Source organism: Dipodomys ordii, unplaced genomic scaffold (assembly GCF_000151885.1).
Source record: "Dipodomys ordii isolate 6190 unplaced genomic scaffold, Dord_2.0 Scaffold1, whole genome shotgun sequence".
Lineage (NCBI taxonomy): Eukaryota > Metazoa > Chordata > Mammalia > Rodentia > Heteromyidae > Dipodomys > Dipodomys ordii.
Window position 1 is genome coordinate 41,866,066 of NW_012267217.1, and position 20,298 is coordinate 41,886,363.

Here is a 20,298-nt window from a genome sequence, read left to right on the forward strand (position 1 = left end):
CTATGAACCCTAATCCTAATAAATGGTGAGGAAATACAGAGCATCGCTAATCTTCATCAAATGGAAAATTGTTTCTGAGTTATTTTTTAATCTCTTTTTCTGCTCCCTTCTCCTTCCCCAGTTTCCCACTCAGAGCCCTGCTTTGCAGAGAGAACAACAGAAGCACAACAGAGAATGGGAATCTAGTTTATGATATAGGAAGCAGACATGATAGCTTTACTAAAGACAAGACCTGGGAGGCCAGTTTGCCTTGTCACTACTGTGTATCTGGCACATAGGAGGCATTCAACTAAACTAAGTCAGAAAAAAGGAAGGCAGGAAAAAGCATAGGAAGACTAGGCAACTGGTGGAAATTTTTCCAGACTGTTCACTATGAAGATGTGTCCAAATGGACAGTTCTTGCCTTTTAATCATACTGAGTTTAAGTGGACATTCTGTTTTTATTAAGTTTTATAGACTTTCTAATTAAACTATGAAAATTCTTTCACTAAAAGCAAATTCTTCTTGTGGTACTTTATAGGGTTTTTTTTTTCATTACAAAAAAAGCCTCCCCTAACAAAAATGCATAAAGCAATAGAATAATTGTGACTGAGACAACATAGAGTGTTTTCCAAGTTTCAATTTTCAATAGTTTGTATGTATCCCAGAGAATTCTTTTCAGAGCTCAAATTTCCCATTTTTGTTATGCATCCAGAGACCTTGGTTTTTAAAAATACATTCAGCAATTTTCTATCAAACATGAGTGATTGGAATTTCTCCAAAGAAGTAATGTTTTTTTCAAGTGAGCAGTGTTTTGTCTTGTTTTGTTGTATATGTCTTCTGTAGAATTAGAGAATGCCAGTTTTAAGGGTTGGCAAAGAAAAAGGACCAGTGAACAAACTAGAATTTAAAGTCTTGATTCTGGTGGGAGTTCAGACATGCACACTTAGAAATTCTCTTGGGGCTGCACCTGGTAAGATGAATTCATCTATTATATATGTTATTCCTCCAATTTATTACAAACTAAAGAAAAGCAAAGAGTAGTCCATATTTATCAAAGCTGTCCTAGCCAGGCCATGTCATGGCAGGGCTGAAGCTCTTTGGGAAACCTCCACTATTGTGGCTGTAACTGTTCACTGGAGAGTCCCATCTCTTTAAGATCCCTAGATCATCCTGACTTTCACAAACTCACAGGACGCTATGTGTGGTGACACACTGTAATCCCAGTTTCTTGGGAGGAAAAGATAGGAGAATCACTGTTTTAGGCCATCCCAGGCAAGAGTGTGGACCCTATTTGGGGGGGGGGGAAGCAAAAGCACTGGGGCATGACTCAAGTGCTAGAAAGCTTTCCCCAAAATGCAAGCCCCAGTAGCATGTGTGTGCGGGCACACACACACATACACACACACACGAATTCCCAAGCAAGCTAGATTCTTAGAAAAATGTTTCCATGTTGACCATGGAATAGTCTTTTTGCCATTCAAATAAACATTATGAGCCTTATTACTCTTAAATCAGTATGCTGCAGAATGAGATTAGGATCTACCAAAGTCAGGCTCCCTCCATTCCTACAGCAACTCAAGATTCAGGCCCACGGCAGATGAAGAGTATAAACAGAGAGGCAGATGGAGAAGAGGAACTGATAAGGTTGCATGTGCCTGTGGTTGCATGTTCCTTTTTCAAGGAAAAGCATCAGGCTGAAGAGCAAGTAAAAGGGGGAAGGTCATTGCCATAACTTTCTTTATATTTATTTTTCTGGATCTGAATTTTCATGACACATACTATATTTAGACATCTAACTGCAAACTTCTATTTACATAGACATCTAGTTACACACTTCCATTGTTTTCACCACTGAAGAAGTGCTTATAGGACTAGAGGTTGGGACTATTCACTTCCTTATAAGTAGACTAATTACATATATACTTATGATAGTTGTTGACACTGGTGTCTGAACCAAAAAAATACTTTTCAAGAATAAAAGTCCTCCATATACCCTCCTACACTCCAGGTATTTTTTTTCTTTTTCTCCCCAAAACTCTTTTTATTACACTAAAAGAGAATTCTTCTAGATGTCCTGCTTTTCATCTTCTCTGTCCTGAAGATGTTGAGAACTATGCCTTGCTGAGCCCAGATGAGCTACCATGAAGCTTTTCTTTTCTATGTAGTTCACCCTACCGTACTTGAATTCATTCCAATAGAGTTCTTTGTCTATCCACAAACAATTGAAAAGTATTATTGGTCTCTGTCTATATTGTTCAGATATTTGTGTACATCCAATACAGAAAGAAAGAAATGTACAGGTGAAAAAATACTTAAAGAAGCATCCAAAAACAGACTTAGTCTTCAGGTTCAGCTACTCAGGAACTTAGAAAAGGCCTAATGGCCACTGCATGTGATTTCCTTCTCCATGTGTCTTGGCTTATTTACCAGTATTGGCTCAAATATCAGGCCAACTTTTCTGGTACCAGCCTTATTGCTCCCCTTCTCAGCCACTCCACAGAATAAGGATTCTCAAGTCCTAGAATTGCTTCAGGTTGATTTTACTGAGATAAGAACACAACTAAAGGGGTAGAATTTTCTAATCAGATCTGCATCACAACCAGATCTTGAGTCTGAAGTGAAGTCACTCAACCCGAACCATATGGACCAAGAATGGGCAGGAATGAATCTGCCAAGAACAGAATATTATCACCAGAATGACGTAAGATGGATGTTAGGGGGGGAAACAAACAGCAGCTTTCTATTATCCTCAGTCTTATCACAAAAGAAGGAAAGATAGAATCAAGGATGGAGGAAAAACAGGAGGTCTTATTCACACAACAGGGTGGGTACCAAGCTCCTGACCGCATTATCTGCCAGACCAATGCATAAACCATCTTCTCTTTCCTGGTCTGGTGGCCATTTGACAGGCAGACTAAGAATTCTTCACCAAGTGAACACAGTCCAGTATTTTATCCATCCACATAATCCTATGTGGAAAAAAAAGATAAAGGCAGGGAATATTATGTCTCTTCTGAGACCAGGCCTAATGGCCTGTTGGCTGCTGCCCAGCTTCCTTTGGGTTTGGATACATGTACCTATAACTCACTTTATCGCTGCACATGTGACTGTGTTTGTCTTTGAGAACTTGAACAATCACAAACTCAAGTGCCCAGGAATTCTCAAAGAGGTGACATCAATGTGGATGCATATATAGATGGCAATTAGAAAATGTAAAATATAAGCAGAGCAAGAGGAGGAAAAAAGGAGCAACTGTGTAGAGTATACATGTTAGTATATTTTATATACAGTTTTACATGAACATAATCCATAAATTTTGTGAGAGTGCTGATAACTTGCCTCATATCCATCTGGAGGAAGCAGATTTTTGGAGAAGATAAAGGTCTCTGAACATATGAGAATATCTGTAAGACTGAAAAAAAAAGCACATGAGAAGTTGTGGAATCAGGAATAATTAAAAGTTGAGTCAGGGAAAATAATAATAATAGCCAGTGTTACCCATAATTCACTGTGTCCAGGCATTCCTCAGTGTTTCCTCACGTTTCTTATCTAATTCTCTTAGCTGAATGAATACAGATAGTCTTACTATCCTAACTATAGGTGAGGAAACTGAGACTATCCATAGTCCGCACTAAGTAGGAACCGGCAACTCTGTGTTCCTCACTTCTTGTTTTTCCAAGCAGAGTCTATGTAGAGACAGGATTGTCCAGTTTGAGGGAGGTACAGACCATAACACAGACATGGAAGGGGCAGGGGTCGAGAGGCCCCAAACAGAGAAGATAAAAACAAGCCTGACGGTGGGTGGCTCAGGTCATCTGAGAAAGCAAAGTCCATCTGGTTTGGACAGAAATTCAAGGTCCCAACTGGCAAAGACAGGCACAGTCTGAAAGTATGTATATAAGACAAAGTTTGTTTGGGCACTTGAAAAGCCCAGCAGCAAATAAGGCAACACACTACAGACATTAATGTTCAAGGGTGGGATTTCATGCTTGCACTATTTTACTAGGGAGCGCAGAACTTTGGACCTTAAGAAAGTGAAGGAGAAATTCTGGCAATACCAATAGTGTCTTGTAATTGAATAGGACTTGGTTTGTTACACAGTAGTTTTCTATACATTTTTTCTGATTTGATCTCCCAACAACTCTTTTGAGCTTGGCATTACTATCCCTACCTTAGAGTAAACAAAATGAATGTCTCACCAACAGCCAAGTGTCAGGGCTAGAACTTGAACTTATGTGTCTTGACTCTGTTTACTCTGCTCTTGTTGACTACAGAGCAGCTGAGCAGAACATCAAAGCTGTCTCATCTACTAGAGCAGGTGTCTTTGGTAAGAGCTTCATCACTAGGCACCCAGCAAGCTGTGACAGGAGAAAAGTGAGACCGAAACCCAGAGCACTCAGCCTAACATAAAGAAAAGCCTTGCTTCCAGAACAGGAACCTCTGGACAATATCCGTGAATAGATAGTTTGTGGAGCTACCATGTGCCAGTAGCGAGCCCACAGGGAACTCCGTAGCAACCCCTGTCTTCATAAAGCCCACAGTTCGCTGGAGTTGAAAACAGATCATTAAATAAAGTGGTTAGTGATTTCATAGAAGCAGAACCTTTCCAAAACAGTGTCACATGTGCATAATTCTACCATTGTACCTAATCTTACCACATACATTTAAATAATCATGACATAATCTTCTCACATTTCTGACACGATTTCATAATCTCATAGGAGGGGCAGCTGATTCAGAAATAAAAAATGGGGATGAACTGATATCTGGGCAAGGATACCTCTCGTGGCCTTGGAGCTCTCCCCCAAGTATCCATTTTTTAATTTCTCACTTACAGTGTCATCATCCCCAGGTGTGCTCCTCTCTGCACATCCCTCCCCCATTAGACCCATTACTTTCTTCCTTGTTCTCCTAGTCACTTAGTGAATGGGCTTACATACCATCTTTTGCTTCTTAGCTCTTTCTATCTCCTCTCAGGAAGGCAGCCTCATCCTTTGGGGTAGATATTGGTACTCATACCTGTTTAAGATGCTTGATGATATTTTGGAATCAGTTTATCACCATCTTTAACCATGCTAATGTCAGAAAAACATTGTTTCTTTTTTTCATTCTTCACTCTCTTTTAGTAGTAGTAGTAGTAATAGTAGTAGCATCTTTCAGTAGTTGTATGAAGGAGGTGCCATTCAACAAAGCAGTTGAGAGTTTCTTTTGTCCAGATTTAGAACCACAGAGGAAAAACAAAAGGATTATTCTTTTAAAAAAATATTGAAAAGGTGATATACAGAGGGTTTGCAATTACATGTCATCTAATGAGTACATTTCTTTTTGAACGGTATCACCTCTTCCCTCATTGATTCTCCAGTTTTTCCCTCCCGACCTCCCTTCCCCACAAGTTGTATAGTGCATTCTTTAGGTAAGCATTTGACTTGTGGAAGCAGTTCTGAGTGCTGAATGCCTGACACTCCTCCAAAGCCATTCTTTTCTACCAGAAAAGACACTAGAAAAATTAAAATGGACTTAAATTTAATTATTTTTTCCCATCTCTATTTCCCCCAATTCTTTTTTTAAACTTCAGTGATGAATGATTAACAATTTAGTTCAGATTTTAGTTGTTGACAGTTTTTTTAGAACCCAACTGTGTTTCATATTTATAAATGATTTTAAGACTGCTAAAATATTGACAAGTCTTTTTCAGCTTCTGGTTTTCCCAAATTGTAGTTCACTAAACCAGTCTTAAATTAATTAACTAAGTAGAGAATTCCCCAATGAGATGTTGGCGAACTAATATGTTGTAAATAAAACAATTAAAGGGCTAGTTCACACCTCATCAAATTGCTTAACAACCTGATAACAGTGAACTACATACATTCCTCGTAAAATCATGGAATAAGGTGGTAAATTCGAGCCCACCTTTTCAGATGTGGGACACATTTGCTGTTTAACTGAGCTCTTATATTAACCTGCTGAAAGCTGGGGTAGAAATTCTACAGTAGAGAAATAATCTGCCTAGTACCACTCTTTGGGGACTGTGAATTCTGATCCAGTAATCCCATTAGGCAAGGCAAGTTTCCATTCATAATTACACAAGAGTAATTTAAGACCTTGGATTCGTTTTTATCCCAACTTTCCACCAATATGCTTTTACCCATATCATTTCATTGGCTTTTGCGAGAAGAAAAGCGCATATTACTTTACAGATAGAGAAACCAAGGCACAGATAACTGAAGAGGCCTAGCCAGGGGCACCTTTGCAGGGGTCAGGCTGAAAGGCAGCAATGTGAGCTGAGGTCATTTTAGATGGAGCCTGTGTGGTTCCTTGCAGGGTCATGAAATTGTGACACCCTCCTTCTTCTGCTCCCTCCCCCAGCCCCCCACACCGCCCAGCAACCCATCAGAGGCCACTTATTCTAATGCCTTCATTTTGCAAAGTTGAAGATAAGACTTGATAAAGTAAAATGACTTGTCTGAAACTCCCTGGATAGGACTCTGTCTTTGGAGTTCCTATCTAAAGACTGGATGGAGAATCATTTCTAAAGATTTAAAAGTAAACAGGGTAAGGTGATAGAAATCTTAGTCTACTTCCCAGGACACTGACTTTAATATAAGAAATTTGAATAACACACACCTTTAAGTGGATGATGCACACTGAATGGCACTGAAATCTAGATGGTGAGATATATTCACTTGGGGCAGAGACTGTGAATCTAAATAGAAATAAGGGCTGGGGTGGGGGTGGATATTATTGTGTGAGGCAGACAGGAGGCAGAACCTAAAGAACTCTTACATCTCCACCTTGAGAGAGAGGCTCCAACTGGTTAGGAACTTTTAAATCTCCATCACCAGCTGAAGAATATTTAAACATCCTATGAGCTGTGTGTACATGTGCATGTGTGGATATATATGTGTGTAAAATGGGCCTGTAAGTTGTACACCTGTCACAAGACTTCCTGAGCTGACAGATACTAATGGGGAGAGAATGTATAGTCTGAGCCACTCCACCATCGGGATTTGCTTTGTATATTCTAGGTCTTTACACAGTCACCTTAGATCCCATCTAGATGATCCAATTTTACTTTACATAAGAAAACAAGATTGAGTATGACTTCATATTCCACAAGTACTGAGGCCCTTATGATTGGCCATTCTGCTTGGGTTTTTCTTGTTCGGTTCTCCCACATTTTACACTAGAGTTCATTGAAAAGCTAAGTCACCTAAATCCCTTGCACCACTCCAGTAAAACCTTCAGCCTCTGGGTGGCATGCTGCCTTGTCTACACTGACATATCTTGAGCCCCCTCAGACCTGTAAACCCTGGGAGCACCTACCTCCACCACAGGGCACACCACGATCCCGTTCCCACACAGCTCAGAGGGTTTAGAAGCTTGGGGTGCACAAGAGCAAAGAGAGAGCTTAGACCTCCATCTCTCTGAAGCCCAAAACCCAGCAAGCATGGGACACATGGTAAATAACATTTTATTTGGTGATGGCTCTTTAGTTTTAAATCACTTCTGCATTTACTTTTAATTAATTTCTTTAAATTAGATGATTCATACTTGTAAATATTTGCCTTTCTGTGATAAGCTTTTACTTGAATTATTAAAGCTGCAGTTTCATGACTGATTTTGACGATTGAGGTTTCCACTGCACAAACAGAATACAGGGGATGGAAAAGGGGAACAGCATCTTAGGCGGGTGCCTGCAGTGGCACCAGTGCCAAGAACAAAGCAGAGCTCAAACAAAGAGAGGGTGAATTTCCACTTTTCTTGGGATTGCCCAAGGAATCAATCAACAAATCAGGGCGACAGAGAACAAGTGTAGGATGAAATAGCATGTGAAGGAGCTCACTCACAGTGAAAGCTTGAGACCTACGTATTCATTTGCTAAAGGGATTGGAAGTGGGCATGAGAGGTAGGCTGTGAAAGATAAAGTCACAGGACAGTAAGTAACTGTACCAGAACATTGGAGACAAAGAAGTAGAAGTGATGATGAGAGTAAGGTAATTTCATAAGCTATCCATCAGTTTGGGGTAATTATAAGCCTTGATATGCTAGCTGCTCCATTTTACCAACATCAAAGAAGAGGCTGGGTCCTGAAGAAGCTAGGCTGACAGGCTATTTACAGCAAAAGGAGAAATGACAAAGAGTGCCCTAATTTCAACAAGGGTAGATTTGAAAGTAAAAGCTCGGTAATAACATTAATAACCAGGCTTTACCAGCCATGTAATGATCAGCCAGATGATAAAAGACCAAGGCAAGGAGGGGTTGAGGAGTCCAGCACAAGTCGTCTACCTGTGCATTGCTTGATAACCTTCATTACTTGTTAGACAATCGTCCCAACAAGATAGTTCAGTAACCTTTGCCCTTTAAGTCCATTTCATCTGTCAAAAAAAAAAAGGAAAGCTGAAGAGAATGTGATATTAGTATAGAATCTCTTGTGCTCCATAGCACTCTGTCAAATAATGAGCTGGATTCAGGATGAGAAAGCCTGGTTGGAACAACAACTTAAGCCCTCAGTGTCTCCACAGGGCAAAGCCAGGGCCAGGCTTTGGGACCTGCTTAGCACAGATGGAAGGTGAAGGCTGAGAATCGCTTCTATACAGTGGTGCAAATTGTCAGGAGATGCTGATTCCACATGTAAATTAATAGAGAGACCAAACATGTGTCTGCGTATTATCCTGTGGCAACTGGGGAAGGGGTCTTCCTCATTGGTGCTGAGCATCGGCACTGGAAGACTGTTAGCTTAATTGGCTCCAAATTCACCCAGCCATGTTGCTCGCAGAACGAGGTATCAAATTTCAAACTCACAGCCTGAACTCTTCCAGGTTATGCCTCCTTTAATGCTGGGCCCTCTACTTGAGGGGCCAGTACCAAAAATCTCAGATCACCATGGAGGAAAGGACATCGGAAGCCCTTCCAAGAGAAGCCTCATAGAGATGAAATGAAATCAATGTGGGGAGGTACTAATGTCCAACCATTGATACCTAAAAGTGAACCCAACATTTCAGTTTCTACTCCTGTTTGTCTTTCAACTACCTTATTTTAATTAAGCTATTAATATGCTCATGTCTTAAGACAGAAGGTGATCTCAGAGGTTTGTGAAATATATAAACCTCAGTCTTATCAATGTAAGGGATGAGGATTATTAGACATCAAAATGAGGACACTTGGGGCTGGGAAGGTGGCTCAGTGGTAGAGCGCTTGCCTTGCATGCCTGAGGCCCTGGGTTCAATTCCTCAGCACCACATAAGCAAAAAGAAAAAAGCCGGAAGTGGCGCTGTGGCTCAAGTGGTAGAGCGCTAGCCTTGTGCTGAAGAGCTGAGGGACAGTGCCCAGGCCCAGAGTTCAGGCCCCATGACCGGACCCAAAAAAAAAAATGAGGACACTTATGGCAGATTGCACACTGAGACATACAAAAGCCTCTTAGCAATTAGGTTGTCAGAATTTAAATTTGAGAGCATCACATCCAAAACTTATAAACATTCACACAATCAGCCAACGAAGGCTGAGCTCAGCTGGGTGCTGGTGGCTCACATCTGTAATCCTAGCTACTTAAGACACTGAGATCTGAGAATCACTGTTGAAAGCCAGGGCAGAAAAGTCCATGAGACTTTTATCTCCAATTAACCATTAAAAAAAAAAAATGGAACCATAGCTCAAGTAGAAGAGCACTAGTCTTCAGCAAAACAGCTCAGGGACAGTGCCTAGGCCCTGAGTTCAAGCCCCAGGACCAGCACAGAACAAATTAAAAATAAAGATAAAAAAGAAGGCTAAACTTACCTGTCTTTATTTATTTATTTACATTTATTTATTTATTTATTTATTTATTTATTAGTCTATCATGGGGCTTGAACTCTGGACCTTGGTACTGTCCTCACGGACAGCTCAAGGTGAGCACTTGAGCCACAACACCACTTTCGGTTTTCTGGTGGTTAATTGGAGATAAGAATCTCATGGACTTTCCTGCCAGGGGTTGGCTTTGTACTGCGGCTCAGCCTTCTGAGTGGCTAGGATGACAGGCATGAGCCACCAGCACCCAGCTCACCTGTCTTTAGAAATGGCGCTGTTTCACTTGAAAGTAAGTACACTATGCTCAAAATTACTTCTGGTGGCAGCTGGTTAGGTGATTATGAAATGTGACTGTCCTTTGGTTTCACACCCACTCACCTACAATTCTACACTTCCTGAATCACTCCTTAGTGAAGCTGACCCACAACTTTGCCTGAGTCCTAATGTACTATTGCTCTTACAATGCAGATAAAAAGAGATTTAAACCTGCAATAAAACTACACTACCAAGATAGACAGCCACACATAGTTAAAAAGACATTTGCTAGGACCCAATATCTAATTGGAATGGCAATGAGAGAACAGTCTAGATTTCCAGTAGGCCAATTCTGTCAATCATGTCATTGTCCAGAGGGACCATTAAAAGAGATTACATGTCTAACAAACCCCACAGCCTCCATGTGATTCCTTTGGGCATCAGCATCCTTTGGGCCCTTGGGAAAAGTGAAAATTCCCAGCCCATCTCCTGGGTTGGAGCCTCAAAGTCTTCATGACTGGTTATTGTTTACAAATATACCCTTGATATTGTGTATGTGGTTCTCCTGATTAAATTCAGGGTTTTGCAATTGTTAGCTAAACACTCTTCCATTTGAGCCAGACCTTTTACTTTTAGTTTGTTCTTGTTTCTGTTTTTTGTTCAGATAGGATTTCTAGCTAACTTTGTTCAGCCTAGACCACAATCCTCTTATATCTGCCTCTTGAGCTGGGATTATAAACATGCACCTGGAACTCCATAGATTTTTTTTTTTTTTTGGTCAGTCATGGGGCTTGAACTCTGGGCCAGGACACTGTTCCTCAGCTCTTCAGCTCAAGGCTAGCACTCTACCACTTGAGCCACAATGCCACTTCTGGCTTTTGTTTTTTCTGCTTATGTGGTGCTAAGGAATTGAACCCAGGGCCTCAGGCATACAAGGCAAGCGTTACACCACCTTCCCTAATGACACCAACATTCAAGGTTTTTAGACCTTGAACACGGAGTGTTCACTTGGTTCACTTAGTTTAGTTTGCTTAGTAGTGTGGTTTGCCTTAGTCAGTGAAGCCACATGTTTTGACTTTCACAAAAGGTGCCTGGAAACCTTTGCGTTCCAGGGAAGGCAGATAAAGGTCTCTGGAGAGATTTCCCACATGGAATTCTGGGTGAGCTCTTTGGCCTTCCACTAGCACTAACCAGAAAACTCAGCTTCTTTTAGAAAAGCCAAAGCACCCATTGTGAAACTATTTTGGACCTCTTCACTACTTAGATTCTTTCTTTTAAAAATGTGTTTCCAAATGTAAACAATTTTTTTTTACCACGTACCAGAAGGTATATTATGAGCATTCAAAAAGCAACTGAAAATGCATAGTTTAGCTTGGTTGTCAAGCATGAGACTCCTGTCTGTCTGTCTGGGCATGACACTAGGCCCTGTCACTTCTTACATGACTTTTGATTGACTTGCTTAATATCACTGTTCCTCAGTTTCCTCATCTGCAAGTCAGGGATTAAAATGGTACCTACCTTGTAGCATTGTTGCAAGGTATAAATATATTAACATGGAAAAAAACACCTAGGATAGAACTTAGCTTGCTGTAGATGCTCAGGAACGAGCTACTCTGCTAAACTTGGTTTGAGTCTTTGTGATTCTAAATTGACATTTGGAGCTCGTTACAGAGATAAAGTACAGTAGCACTCTGCCCAGCACTACATTTCTGCCTCTGGGTTTTAGAATAAGACATTTACAAGTGCCAGGATTTCCCTGTGTCCTAATGAAATCATAGTCCAGAAGCCCCTCCCCTCTCCTTCCTCTACCTCTGCTACACACCTGTGAAGGTAGCAATCTGTACCACTCCTCTGTACTCCTTGCTCTTAGAAGGAATTCTAGTGATCAAAAGGTAGTTCCCACCAAAATTCTCAGGCTTTAAAAATCAATGAGAAGGGGAAAGGAGCCTGAGTATTTCCCACCAACTGACAGAATGAAACAGTGTTAAGGGCCATTTTCCAGATTGTATCTGCCAAACTGTTATATAGAGTCTGAACCTCATTGCACATGCAGTTTGTTAGGAACCAAATTCTTGTGCTTGTAGTCATTGTTGAAAAACATGAAAGGAAGGAAGAATCAGATGGAGTGATCAAAATTATAACTTCTTTTTATTTTTTATTCAGTCATGGGGGCTGAACTCTGAGCCTGGGCACTGCCCCTCAGCTCTTCAGCTCAAGGCTAACGCTCTACCACTTGAGCCACAGCGCCACTTCTGGCTTTTTTCTGCTTATGTGATAGTGAGGAATTGAACCCAGGGCCTCATGCATGCAAGGCAAGCACTATACCACGGAGCCAACTTCCCAGCCCCCAAAATTATAATTTTTAAAAACTGCTTTAGCAATGTTTTATGAGCACTCAGTCATTACCATTTCTCCCTTGTTTTCTCTGCAAACATCTCCCTGGTGTTTACAAAGGCCAGAAGCAACTGGTCTGTGCTCTCTTCTCGTTCAAGTTCTTTGCAGAGAGCAAAGGCCTTTCCTCCATAATGCCATGGGAAATCTGAGTGATGAAAGTGGAATTTTTCCCTCATAATCATTCCTATCACATAGGCCGTCAAATAATCATTATATTTTACGATTCTCTTAAAAAAATCTGTCCAAATCAAAGCTATGTGATATGCATTACAAAGAACTTTGGTAACCTAGTCAACCACATTCATGCCTAGACTAAGGATTAGAGGCTTGGTAACTGGAAACCTGGTCCTGAAGGAATTCCAAACACAGACTAAAAGCATCTCTTCCCACATAGCATGAGCTGCCCATGAGCTGACCAGAAGATTACTTTGCACTGTTTTCATCCCCACAGCTTTCCAGTATTTTAGAAATGCCAGAGGAAAAATCCACCAGCATCCACTCAGCTACTAAACACTCTGCAGCAAGCTTGAGAAGAGTTATTTCCTCTCATTCCAATACAAATTTGGTCACAATTAGTAGCAGCAGCAACAACAACAACAACAACAAAGAAAACATAAACCTTGAAACTTTAAAAATTGTCTTTGTTTTAACTTCTAATGGCATACACAGTATTTCTCAGAAATTAAGAGAAATGAGATTTTGTCCTTTGGGGGGATTTTCTGTAACTGGAAAAGCCAACATGTTTGTTTAAATGGGATAGTCTTACCTTTGCTCAGAATTTCTCTATGATTTTCACACTTTTCACTGAAATGCTTTTTTTTTAACCTACTAAACTTAGCCCCTCTGCCTTCACTGATCATGTCTTGGTCATTTCTCCTCTGTTCTCTTGAGCTTTCTTTACCCTTCTTTGTCATATAAGAAGTTCATTGGAGCTAGGTGCCAGTGGCTCATGCCTGTAATCCTAGCTACTCAGGAGGCTGAGATCTGAGGATTGTGGCTCAAAGTCAGCCAGGCAGGAAAGTCCATAAGACTCTTATCTCCAATATACTACGCAAAAAAAGCCAGACATAGTATTATGGCTCAAGTGATAGAACACTCGCCTTGTGAAAAAGAAGCTCAGAAACAATGCACAGGGAAAAGAAAGAGGAGGAAGGGAGAGGAGGACGGGGAGGAAGAGGAGCTCATTGGATGAGATACACCCATGGTTCTTAAACCTAACCTTGAGATTAGGAGGTACTTCATGATCATCTCTGTATTGCAAAGATTTGTCCATGATAGTTGAGGAACTAAGGGTTATAAATATTTTTTAAATAAACTATAGCAGACTCAAGTTTCCCCCCTGATAATTGAGCTCTCACTCACATGAATTCCCTTGTTCTTTCTTGAGTGAGAGGAGAGAGTGTTGAGCTAAAGCAGATCTTGGAGAAGTTTGTGTCATCCTAGTGTCTCTTCTCTTGGGCATGTGTGGCATACATATGAAAGTCATTCATCATGTGTATTTATGTAGAGAAAAGATGGGTTGGTGCTAGGACTGGGGGTGCTGGACCTCACCTCCATCTCTGGTGTGTGTTCATCAACCACAATCCAGTTGAGTACCCAAAACCAGAACAATGACATGTGAGTTTGATGATGCCTCCCTAGTGTCTTTTATTTAAACCCTGCACTGCACTGTACGCTGAAACACACACCTTAAAATGTTCCTACATTGTGCTTATGACATAAACAAAGAAAATTTATTTGCCAGAAGGTCATAAAAATAATCCCTGACTGATTCTTAAACAAATAAATAAATAAATACACCTAACCTGCCCTTAGTAAATCTAGTTTATAGTTCATCTTGACTCAAGATAGCTTTAAATTTTCTAAACACCAGTAAGGGTGACCTCATTGGTAAGCCAGGCAATTAAATTGTAGTCCAAAATTTATGGAACACCTACTATGATTCAAGTACTCTGCAAAGTAACAAAGATAAAACAGTACGATCTCATTCTTGGGGATCAAAATAAACCTATAGTCTCTATCCTAATAAAGTTTATAGTATTTCCACGTTGGAACCAATCCAACACTTGACTCAAGCTTTCATTTCTACCTACCTACCTTCTTCTTCTGAAAAAATTTAAAAGTCAGTTTCTTGAACTATCTTCAATTCCTGCTTCTTAATGAGCTGTTTTAATCTTCCTTTTCCTTCACCCACCTCCACCTCCTACCCACTTCTAATCCTCCACGGTACTGCATATGTCTGTGGCTATTCTCTTGAATAATATCAGCTCAATGTGCCAAGTCCTATGTTGAGCTCCAGGAGAGATCACTAGATAGGGGAGCCTTGGTGTACCTTCTAGATGCTTGTACTCCAATGTACTACATAGATGCACAAGGCTGGTGGAGAGACATGTGAAGAGAATGACCGCCTGTGATGAGTGCAGAGGAAAGAGATTTTTCTTGCAGTTCAGGAGAAGGCATGAAAAGGTGGAGAATTTACACTAGCTCAGACCCCTTCCTCTACTCTAATGAGTGTAACCCCTTCTCTCCCAGCAAAGATTTGCCGGGGAGTCTGTCCTTCCAACACGGAGCTCTTTTCTCAAAGAGATTTTGTCTTAGCTAATAAAGGAGCATTTTACTCCATTTTGCTTAATGAACAATACTGTAACAACATACCAACATAGCAGAGAAAAAGAAAAGCTCATGAAAAGGGGGTGATCTTTATTGTTCTTTACGTGTAAATCATGTAGTTTTGTCATGCCTGGGCCAGATCGTTAACATGTATTATTATCTGTTACATCTGTTAAAACTGAATGCCTGAGACAGTTTCTGAATTTTTTCAAGCAAAATCTGAATGTGTCTGGCTTCCAGAAATGAGCCTACTCGGAAATTTTATAAAGCAAAAGCCTTTAAAGATAGATATTTTCATGACAGTTCCCTCAAAGAGTGATAAAGAAAATAAATATAGGCTTGTTTCTGTTTGCTTGAGTGACTGTGGTTTCTGTGTGAGATTTTAAATTGGAAAGTCTTTTTCTTAAAGAAAAAAATAATCACACATACAAATAAGACTCCTGAGGTCTCATGAAAAATGAGAGGATTTGAAATACTGAGACAATGTTGTTTGGGCTCTTGTTCTAATCAGAATCTCCTGAGGAAGCTGCCCCTAGATTTCTCAGGGTTGGCTCAAAGCAAGTGGCATCAGTGCCTGGCTTATCACAAGCCCTATATAGGGCCCAGAATAAATTTCACATAAATGAGCAGACTATGTGATTTACAGAGCAAAACATTCCACTTCCTCTTCTTCCTCCTCTAGCCAGTTTTGTAATGAAGACAGATTATTTTCCTGTTTTAAAAATTGTTCTTTTAACTGGGCACTGGTGGTCCTAGCTACTCGGGAGACTGAGATCTGAGGATCAGAGTTTGAAGTCAGTCCAAGCAGGAATGTTGTGAAACTCTTATCTGCAAGTAACTACTAAAAAGCTAGAAGTAGAGCTGTGGCTCAAATGGTATAATGCCAGCCTTGAGTGAAAAACGAAAGGGACGGCAGCTAGCCCCTGAGTTCAAGCCCAAAGAAAAAGAAAATAGTGCTCTTTTAAATGTTTGTGTGAGTGTGCACAGGTGCATACACATAGACACATGCAAACAGCACGCGATAATATTCACAAGAAGTTAGAGATAGTTGGCAAAAAAAAATTGTCTGGAGAAAATGATGTAACACACCACCCTCCAAAAGAAAGAAAAATTCTCTTATCCCTCTTTGAACCATAAACAGTGTTTTTATAGGCCAGCTCATTGTTTTTCTTCTCTCTGAGAAATTAAAGATGTAACTGCTATGATGAGTTCTACAGGAAAAAGACCATTTCCAGGGTTTCATTTCTTGATGAAGTGCAGCCACCTCCCTTGGTTTCTGCCACACGTAGGCAAACTCCCAGAAATAAAATCTTCCTGTTGTCTTGAGGTCATCCTCTTTCCCAGGGGATTTGCCCCTCCCTTCTCTTTGCAGCAAGAACTCCCTGGGGTGAAGACTGGGGGACAAGGTGTGAAAGACAGAGTAACTGATGTCCCTCCTGCGCTTGGCGCAGAGTCACTTGGCATGGCTTCTGCCTTGTTACTACTTCATCTGGATTGTCTCTCCAGAAATTAAAAACAAAGAAAAAAGAAAGTGTGCCTGTCTTTTATAATGTTCTGTTTTAAAAGAGAGAAATCTCTGGGGAGAGAACAGGACCCTGAAATTCCAAGGCCTGGAATTCCTCCTCTCTCTGTTCCCATTTTAAACAGGAAACACTCATGCTCCAAGAGTCCAGAGGGAACACTGGTTGTATGTTCATTTTAAGGCAGATAATGTTTGTGTGTTGCAAATGTCAGTGATTTATCCTCAGGGTTTAAAATGAGTGCAGGAAAACCACATGTTTCGCTTCATGCAGAGAAATATCTTCTGTTAAGTTTTGAGAGAAAGCACAGGTTAAGGATTTTTTTAAGTGTTTCTGAAATCTCCAACATTAAACCAGAGGAAATAGAAATGAGCAGAACTGGCAGCAGGGGAGCGGTGGGCGGAGGGTGGGGAAGACTTTAAAAATTCGTACGCTACAAGGTATAATAAGTGCCGGAAGTTTGCTAAATCAAAAATGAGATTCTCCAGTTAAAGACATGATGCAACCTGGGTCCTTTCTTTTCCAGGGCTGGAGTGACAGATGATAAGCAATGTATTTGTGCTCTATTTGTCATGGGCAATTTAAAACAGAGCAAAGCAAACTGCACTGAATAATAGCAGCTGATGCTATAATAACTTGTACGCAAACAATTTAATTTTTTTTATCTGAAAACTCTCACTAACTAAATTACCCCCAGCTCAAGGATCTATCTTTCATTATTATACACAGCCAAATTAAGATGCATCCACACAAATGTAGTGGGAGAATTCTATTGTTCATCTTTATGGATGGGTGGATGAGTTCACAGGCTGTTTTCCACATGCACCCGAGAGCCCAGAGCTTGTCAAATCTTCATTGATTTGGGGAACAGACAGAGCCTTTTTAACATCCAACTCTGCAGATTACAGAGCGATTTTGACCCTCACTGACAGTGGCTGATTAACCACAGGCACTGTGTTCTTACAGCCCCTGTCATTTCTTTCAAGTGTTCTATTAGTCTATGCTCTGACATCGTGAAGCCTTTCATTAATTATTATTGTTGCTGTTTTTCTTTAAAAAGAAAAAAAAAGATAAAAGTTCCTAAAAGGGGGAATGGTTGAAATGGAAGAACCCAGGGACATGATTGTGAATGGTGGCGGTAAATATGTGCACAGAAGGTTTATGGGATTTTAAGAGCTGCAAACAGAAGTCATGTGTTTCACCCCAGGCTAGACAAGATGCCGTCATCTGCACATTGTCTAGAGACGGATTGCTTCTGTTATGGCAAACAGATCAGAAGACGCTTGTTGTCTTCAGTAGAAAGATCCAGGCAGGGTCGCTTCCTGTTAGTGTTTATTCTTGCCCTGGACCTTTCCTGTATGTCTGCCCATTACACAAGGCAACTGACAGCTGTTTTGGTTTTTCCCATTCTGCTACTGGTGGTACTTCTTGATTTTGCGATGTTATGTCAGAGTGTGGGTGGGTAATTCCCAGCCCTGGATTGGGAGATTTTTCTGAGAACTGCAGAAGGAAAGAAATACTCTTCTACACCACCGAAGTGTGACAACAGTCAAGAGAACAAGTCAAGACCTCAAACCACGGAAAGAGCACCACCAAGGCCTAGGAGAGGAGTTACCATATCTGGGACAGTCTTCAGAGAGTCAAAAGACTAAGCAAGTATACTGGCCCTAGCTTTAACAGAGCCAACACCAACCTAATGGAGGAAGCTACTTTAGCTACTATAATAAAAATGAACAAAAGAGGCTATAAACAAGATCATAGTACCAACTTGAGCATGAGATGTCCTAATTAATACGGTGGCACATAGCTTCAAGGCCCCAGGCTCTTGCATTCCTGTTGCTCTGCCTTTCTCAGTACGTGGTTTTCACCTACAATCTCAGGTAGCTGTTTCAATGGGCCAACAAGAAGGATAGGAGAGAAGAAGGTTTTTTCTCTTGTTTTCAAGGGCACACATCACTTCTGCTTACCTCCCATTGCCCAGGCTTGGTTTATTGCTACAGTGAACTATACTGAAGGCTAAAGAGTACTGAGTAGCTGCTGACATGAATCTCTGCTTTTCTTTCTAGGGGAGGACCAGCAGACCCTGCAGACTATCTGACAGCAGCATCCCGAGGGCTCTACAAGGAAAGGGAGCTTCCATACTACCCAGGGGCTCATCCTGGGCATCCACTCAAAGTGGGGAGCTATGCCCGCCCCCCAGATCTGAGGTTGGCAGATCTCCGCTATCCTCAGTACTACCCACCCCCACCTGCTCCTCTGCACAAAGGACCCTTCCGACAAGATGTTCCACCTTCTCCTCCTCAACACCAGAGAGTGCCAACCTATCAGGAATTGGGCAGAGCAGGGCCCCGAAGAAGCAGCCCTGATCAGTACCCCTACCATTCCCAGGACCCTCGGCAGAAAAACCCTGTGACTGCAGCCGTATAGCTGAACACCAACAAGAACGGTCCCTCAAGGAAGACATCCAACACCACCTTCACCTAGTCCCTGATGCCTTCTCTGGGTTAACATTCTCCACGGTACACAGTAGCTTTTTCTCACTGAAGATGCCACACTTGATTGTCTATCAGGGCAGGAAAGGAATAGGGGTTTGTTTGGTTGTTTTTTTTCTTTGGGGGGCGGTGGTATAGGATATTGGATACTGAAGGATGAGGAAGAATAGAACCGTAGAAACGATACTTTGAGATACTTGAAAAGCTTGTCTAATTGCTCAATTCAATGCCAATGCCAATTGAATAGGCAACTAACAATGGCTATGTCTGATATAGCACCCCCTAGCTAGAATTACCTGTGCTGGTGACATACCCCACACCCCACAGGTTGGCACTAGAGGGGCAATCTTTTCCTGTATCCTTGCCCACTCAGAGGGACAACCTTGAACATTCGCTGGAGCAGTAAGGCTTAGAGGTAAAGAGGCTAGCAATAGGTGTGCCTTAGTAAGTCTGGTGTATTCTCTGAGGGAAAAAAAGTAACAGCAAATATGGCTAGTGACCGCCTTGAAATATTTCATACCCAGAGAAGGGCTCTATAGCCCTTCTCTGGGAGAAGTTGCAAAGCTAATCAGAGCTTCCAGAAGGAATACAGTCCAAGGACCAAGTAAAGAGCTGATTAAGGTCTTAACCTTATTGCCACCCACATACCAGGCACAGTCACTTAGGGAGATAGTTGGTTTCAGAGTCATCCCTGAATCTTCTGCCTGTAACTATTACAACTGGGGCCTCTAAGACAAAGCTAAAATATACCTGGGGGAAAAATAAAGGAGAACCTGCTGGTCAGGCCACCCAGGAAAGCAATGCACCAACGGTGCCAGTTCCACATTGAGTGCCAAACAGAACCCATCTGAACTCAGGAGGAGTAAGGAGCTGACCATGGCTGCTGGAAATTGACCACTAGCAGTGAATGATAGTGAATGATTGGTGGTGCTGGTGGTGGTGGTGGTGGTGGTGGTGGTGGTGGTGGTGTGTGTGTGTGTGTGTGTGTGTGTGTGTGTGTGTGTGTTCAATCATATGTGATCACCAGTCTCGAGGATGGAAGATAAAAATGCTGTCTAGGAAATTTGATGAGGAAGGGCAAGGAAGGAAAGGGAGAGGTATGTGATTAAATCAATCTGCATCTGCCACATTTCATTAACATATGTTAGGGCAAGGCCTTCAAGTAGAAAAGGAAGGTTTTATGGCTTGAGAAGCTGAAACCCAATGCTCAAAAGTACTTATGCAAAACAACTGTCTTTTGAGTTTCATAGCTATTTCTACAT

General features: G+C 41.3%; 1 protein-coding gene across 1 annotated transcript in view; it reads left to right on the forward strand.

Moving 5' to 3' along the window:
- Pard3b (par-3 family cell polarity regulator beta) overlaps positions 1-19,942 on the forward strand; it is an 853,966-nt gene extending 834,024 nt beyond the window's left edge. Inside the window, exon 23 of the mRNA XM_013016080.1 lies at positions 18,611-19,942. Coding sequence (XP_012871534.1) covers positions 18,611-18,971 — 361 coding nt within the window. The 3' untranslated portion in view covers positions 18,972-19,942. The remainder of the gene's footprint in view (positions 1-18,610) is intronic.
- Positions 19,943-20,298: the final 356 nt, after the last annotated feature.